This window comes from Formica exsecta, unplaced genomic scaffold, assembly GCF_003651465.1.
Source record: "Formica exsecta isolate Colony F162 unplaced genomic scaffold, ASM365146v1 scaffold1417, whole genome shotgun sequence".
Taxonomy (NCBI): Eukaryota; Metazoa; Arthropoda; class Insecta; order Hymenoptera; family Formicidae; genus Formica; species Formica exsecta.
This window is the reverse complement of record NW_021848746.1, coordinates 27,016-34,045: the sequence shown is the minus strand read 5'-3', so window position 1 is coordinate 34,045 and position 7,030 is coordinate 27,016. Positions and strand designations below refer to the sequence as shown.

General features: G+C 29.3%; 1 protein-coding gene across 1 annotated transcript in view; it reads right to left on the bottom strand.

The window, feature by feature from the left end:
- Nucleotides 1-6,860, bottom strand: part of LOC115246256 — a 9,347-nt gene extending 2,487 nt beyond the window's left edge. Inside the window, exon 1 of the mRNA XM_029824970.1 lies at nucleotides 6,602-6,860. Coding sequence (XP_029680830.1) covers nucleotides 6,602-6,641 — 40 coding nt within the window. The 5' untranslated portion in view covers nucleotides 6,642-6,860. The remainder of the gene's footprint in view (nucleotides 1-6,601) is intronic.
- Between the last annotated feature and the right edge of the window lie 170 nt (nucleotides 6,861-7,030).

The window sequence follows — 7,030 nt, the reverse complement described above, 5'->3', positions numbered from 1 at the left end:
AACACAATTAAATATATATAAATATATAAAAAAACATGAAAAAGATTTTACTTTAATGATCAAGTAACGAAAATAAATGTAATTTTAATGAAAAAAAATGATGCTGAATTATCAGAGTACATGCTTATAAGCGAGCAGAGCACGCATATTCTGTGCTATTGATTCTTTGACGTCTGTTAACATAATGTTTTTAAAAAAATATATATTTTCACGTATATATAGTATCTATCTGATCAAATAAATAATCTCAAATAAGATTAATATGAATTTTTGGATGTTTATTTAAGAGAGAACTCTATAATCCGCAATTTATATTATTTTTTTTCTATTTTTTATATTGCGTGTGTATTACACATACACACAAGCATAAGTTAGGTGATCGATTCTGTATGTATAACAAAAAAAAATTCCATTTATATGTAATATAATTTTAATAAATTATTGATACCGATATTTTGGGATATCTTTTAGAATATATTTTTTATTCGTGCACAATAAATTATTAATTAATCAAAATATTTTTTAATTGCCAAAAACAATTATTTATTTAATGACGGTGTAAATATATCAGTTGATAGTAAATCATGTTTTGTAAAACATATATAAATTAAATTATCTATATTAATTTCTTTCTTTTAATCTCTTTTCTTGAAGATTATTTTAGAGATGAATAGCTTTGTCGTCACATAATTATCGTGACAGGAAAATAATAACTGATTTACATTCATGCGTTTTCTCTTTGTTTAAGCATCATTGCAAGAGATTGTCCAAATACCATTAAATTGTCCATCAACTTGACTTCCACTTCGCAGTAGCATTTTCTACTTTTGATAATATTAATATATTTCTTATCGTTATAAAAATATGTTAATAATTGCACGTTGTACGAGTATTTATCACATTCGAAGAAATAATTACTTTTATATTTAGATTTATGCTCGTCTTTTATTAATTATTAAATATTTCAAATAAATAACACAAATATATGTCACTTTATATGACGATTTAAATCACTATCTAGTTCAATAAACTACATTAAAACATGCGTACTGAAATATGCAGTTTAAAAGCACGCTTTACAAAAGTTTTCTTATCTTGCGAAACGAGCACTTCAAACTTAATGAAAGGTACTACCGGAATTTGTTCAAAGAATATTTGCCGGATTCAAGGCGTGCCATTGGGCCAAGACCTAGTGACCCACTTGAAACCTGACTAAACGTTCTGTCTTGACCGAGCGCTACGTATTACATGGTTTTCGTATAGCTAAACTGTTTTCTTCTCGACGTCGAATTTTTCTTGGATTATTGTCTTTCAACTGATATACAATCACTATCGTGCTTGAACATGTAGTAGTCATGATCATTTATCATTTTGACTTTATTATTCAAAGCAATATTACATTCATCGTGAATCTTTGTAGATTCTTTGTCGTTAAACAATCTATTAATCAGGGAGAAGAAATATAACAATCAATTATACATCAATTATATGTACATTATTCGCAAGCCTGAAAAAGCCGACAGTCCCTTTTCTTCTCAATTAAATGCAGCCGGATGGGAATTTAAAAAACTGTGAAAAATATTATACAGGCTGCGTACGGAAGAGGACATAAATTGCCATAGTGTACAAATTACATTAATAATTACAACGGGTCGGATTGTATTATTATATTATTATTGTTTCGTTCTCTTCTGACGAAGTTCGTTATTATAAATGGTTTTTTTTCTTGCTCTGAATTTGTTATACAATCGTATTGCACTATGACAACCGAAACTCCGGAAAACAAGTAGATATTTCGTAATATAGAAAATTATCTTTGAATAGAAATTTCACCGTTCCAGTCCGACAAACAGGCGTAAACTCTTTTTTCGAAACCACCAGTAATCACATGTCGCGTGTACATCATTCATGTGATAGCGACAAGCAAAAAAAACTAAATCGACGAAATCTCACTACGATCTGTGATTAGTTAGGTTCTTCGCATTAGTTATTTCAAAACAACTTTTCATCAGAATGCTGAAAGCATATAGATTTATTTATTATGTATATTATATTGTAGCAAAAAATAAAATAATATTACCACATAATTCAATATTTAATAATATAACATACTTATGAGTAACATATAGAAAAAACATCGACAAAATAAATTGCTCATCCTGCATACACGATAATTCAGATGAATAATTTATATGTTTGCAAGATTTCGTCATAGGAATTTATCATTTTACGTGTTAAACTAAGCATTTGTAATAAATAACCAAAATGAGAACGATGACTTTTGGCGGTACAAATCGTGCGTGTACTTTCACCGTTTCTCGCTCTTGAAAGATGCCTGATGTAACCGAGTCACGATACAATCCTTGAGAGTTATACAGGATCTTACGAATAATGGTGATATTCACTTTTCTTCGCTTAACCGGGTTCCTCGTCGCATCGGAGGTCATAACAATGTTCGTATACTAGCTAACTGTATTTGCGGCCATACTTTCCCAAGGCTGGCCTTCACCTTGACTGCTCCAGCCACTTCTACATTGTTACTCTATTATCTTTGCGCTATCATAAGAACGGATCCTGATTATAGATAGAACGAGGAGAAAATCGATACATCACCATTTCAACATTTAGAAAGTAATACTAAAATCTCTCTTCTCGCAAATACTAGCAATTTTCGACGATAAAATGAACATTCAGTGATTCTTTAAAGCGTACATAATGATCTGTTGATCGCGATCATCGATCAACAAAATTGATTCGATAGAGGAAAGTAGATCATTTTACTCTCCATACATTTGTAGAGTATATTCTTTATTTTCTATTACTATTTTTTTCTTATTGTGATACAAAACAAATCGTAAATATTTTTATTAAGTAAACATCGGAAAATATTTTTACGAAATATTGTGTTTGAAATATATGTGATAAAATATGTAAAAATGTATTTTTTCTACAATTATAATAAATAACTGATGTCCAATCGGCACAAACAACATTGATGGACGCAACTGACTAGAAAGTATGCGAAAAGATGACATTTACATAGATACGCTGGCCTAATTCCCTAAATACGTGTTTCATGAATCTTGGTAAAAAGATTATCGGTAGAAGCAACTGTTCATTTTTTGAAGGAATTCAAATTATTTTCGACTAAACATTGCTGTTTCCAAAATCATACACGAAGCAATATATTCTTATTATTGTATCACGTGCCGTTTTATTGAGCTTATATAAACAATCGGTTGCATGTACAATATATATCAAACAAATTATTAATTATGGATAAATTATTAATTATAGATAAATTACAGATAAATTATTAATTATAAATTAATTAAAGGTAATAGTAGCTATTGTAATATAGACTCCTTGAAAATATGCAAAATATTTTATTGGTGTACAATGTAAAATAGATAAAAATTGTCAGTAGAAAAAAATACGTGATTTATTTAAATGCAAGATTCTGAAGAATTCTAACAAATTTATATACTTATTTTTCTATTCATCCTAGTATTAGATATAAGTATAAAGGCCACTTTTCCGATAATCGTGTGGAGAAAGCTTTCGCGCATCTTTAATTTAACGATATTATGCATTATATGACATGACAAGTTTGTGGCACATAAGATGTGCATGTCATCATGTCTTTCATAAAAGCCTCGACCAAGACGTCTTTCTTTCTCCCTCTCTCTCTCCTTCTTTCTTTACTTTTATAAGAACGATCGATAATATGCAGTTATATTTGTAGAAGGGAAACGGCTTTACAATCCCTTTCTCTTAGATCACTTTCAATCGCAATCGTCCAACGATTGAAATTGCGTACTTTCGTCGTTGTCCTGCTCTATTTTTTCCACTCTACATTCTGCGACGAACGCACCTGATCTTCTCACACTTTCTATCTTGCATCAATGAACGGATCAATGATAATACTTTTCTTTACACGGTTCTTTCCGTTCTCCCATACATTATATATATATATATATATTGTTACGCACGCAACCTATCGCGTAAAAAACGTTTTGTTATGTGAACCTGTTTTGAAACACATTTAATCATATGATGCTCTGTAAAGAATTCAGTTGCGCAATATTTTTTAAACTTCTTTTAGTATTATTGAAAGAGTAGAAATATCATTGAAAAATTATTAACTCTCCAACATGTATTTTCGTATGTTCTGATACACTAATATACTAATATCAAAAATGATGCATATAGAATAATATCATGTCTGTCGATATAATTGAAAATATATAAAAAAATAAAAAGTAATATACAAATCGAATCTTGCAACTTTTCGCTAGTTTTTGGATATTGTCTTCCTAACATTTTATCATTGATAAAACACTGCGTTGAATTGACACTGCGTAAAGTTCTCTCTCAATTTATCATGTGTTAGTTATCTCATTGAATAAAATAATGAATCGCAAAATTAACAGTTCATGATATTATTAAACCTTTTATATAATATATGCAAAAAAGAATCAAACAATATTAATTATAGAAAAGCCGTGGGTAATTATAGATTTGTCATTATTTACATTTTATGTACACAGATTAGATATATAATATGTACATCGACTAATTTGAACTTTCTTCTTTACAACTCTCAGATAAATAATTTACAATGTTACGCATATTTAGCCAGATAAATTTTCATGCGTTTTCGAAACATAAGGCTATATTTGAGAGATATTTTACAAATGCTTATTTTTTACATATTATATTATATAAAAATATTGTACAGAAAAATTTCTATATTAACATTATTATTTACAAATATTTTGATTAGAAGATTATAAGAAAAAATATTATTTGTAATATTTATATAAACAATTTAATTCGTCATTTATTGTTCTTTTTAAACATGATTGATCTTGATTAGAACTACATACTTTGTTGTCGCAAAAATAATAAAAAAAGTTTCCGCATAAGAATAAGTTAAAATTTTCAACATCCCTTCGCGTGCTAATTCTGACGCATCACGATGATGCATCGAGTGCAACGCACTATAGTATCGACCCATAAGAAGTCCGGCTACTCTTCTCACGATGCGTAACCATCACAGTCACGCTCAGATCATCGCAAACAGTAGCGTAAAATTACGGAAAATTATTTTTGCGCGACTCACGTAAATATAACGCGAGTTTTCCGCAGGGCATATAATGCACGCTTAATACACCGCTCACGAAGACCCATATTTACAAGTACATTTTGTCGCAGAGCGAGAAACTTCTTTAATAGATAGAAACGAGGCTATTAGTACAGTAAGAAAGAAATACGCCAATTAATCGAGCGTGAGTAGTGCAGTCAAGTCTACAAGATACAGACGTCGGAGTCAATAGCACAGAATAAAATTATGCGATTCATACAAGGCGCAATATAAAAAAAAAATAAGAGAAAGGCCCAACAACCTAAAATAGCCCAGTAGAAACGATAACGGTTTTTACGATCGGTTTCCAAATACGACCCTATTGCAGATCCGGATTTTAATACCTACCTGACAATAGATAGAATGTCAAAAATAAGGTAAAGTTAAGAAAGAACAAAATATTTTTGTGCAAAAACTTGTATTCAATATGAATAAAAAATAATCTTTTGGAGAAACGCACAAAAATATAGATGTTTATCAAAAGATATTATTAAATGTTAATCACAAGTCTCTGATATTGATAATGTATCACAAAATTATTCAATTAACAACGTAACTTATTATTATTATACTCTAATATTTGTATAAATATTAGATAGCAATTGATAAGCAATGTTTAAACTATATTAGCGTTATTAAAATATGATCATGCATAAGGAAATTTTTGAAAACCGATGTTTCCGAATATCAGAAAAAAAAAAAATATTTAATAAAAATCTATATTTCATAAAAATCTGCATTCGTAAATATCAAGCAATTGAGACAATTAATACGATTGTTATATTTTGTCATGGGATAGGAATTCTAATGTTTGTGTGGCAAAGTTGTTTGTATAAATGTATAAATGTAAACTACGCACGTGCGTTTATTTGATAAATAAATATACATTTTCGAAGTAAATTGACATATGCTAATGTTCAATCGCTTGATCAATACACACACACACACACACACATACAAATAATATTTTTCAAAGATTATTAAATTTGAAATAATACGGATATAGATATTAATGCGAGTGGTAAAATAACGATGTAATTTAAATACTTTTGCACATTCATATCTGCTCTCACTTATATGTGTTCGATGCATCTTACGCATTAAAAGTAACGCAGCTGTATGATTTTATAATAAAATTTTATGGTAACAATTTAATTAAAAATTTATTTATTATAAATTTAACTTAAAATTCACACAAAATTATCAAAATTATAATATAATAAATATTATAATAGAAGAACGAAAAGAGGTATGTGTGCGTTGTTAAAGAAAATTATTTCGGATTTTTTTTACAGTCCCTACTCTTACAGTTAGAATTTGATAAAATCTTTTAAAATTAAATTTTAATTTTATATTTCATGGAGATACATGAAAATTAAACAACATATTCTTTTTTACAAAATAAATAAACCACCAGCTATGTTACTCTCTTTAAAGAAAAGATAAATTACTTACCGACGACGACGAAGAGAAATAATGTGCTAGCGATCTTCATTTTTGTATATCCAGTTTATGATTATTACGAAGAATCCTAAAAGACGAAGATAATCTTGAAATTTGCAGCTTTTGCGCAGAAATGACAGATAGACCGGCGAACGTGGTGAATCTCGTGGAGAGAACTTGTTTGCAAGTTAATCGAGTTTGTCCTTGCTGCAAATGATCGACGATGAAAAACGTGCAGCAGGTTACTCGATCCCGCGGATACTAATAGCGCATGGACATGCTCGACGAAGGCAAGCACTTTCAAACTTCATCTGGCCCCCAGTGCCGGCCGAATCCTGGCCTTATGCGTCTGATCTTTTTCCGTATAAAGTACAATGTTTTAAAAAACTGAAACTCGTACATTTCTTAAATATGCATATTTTTAACTTAACAATATATATA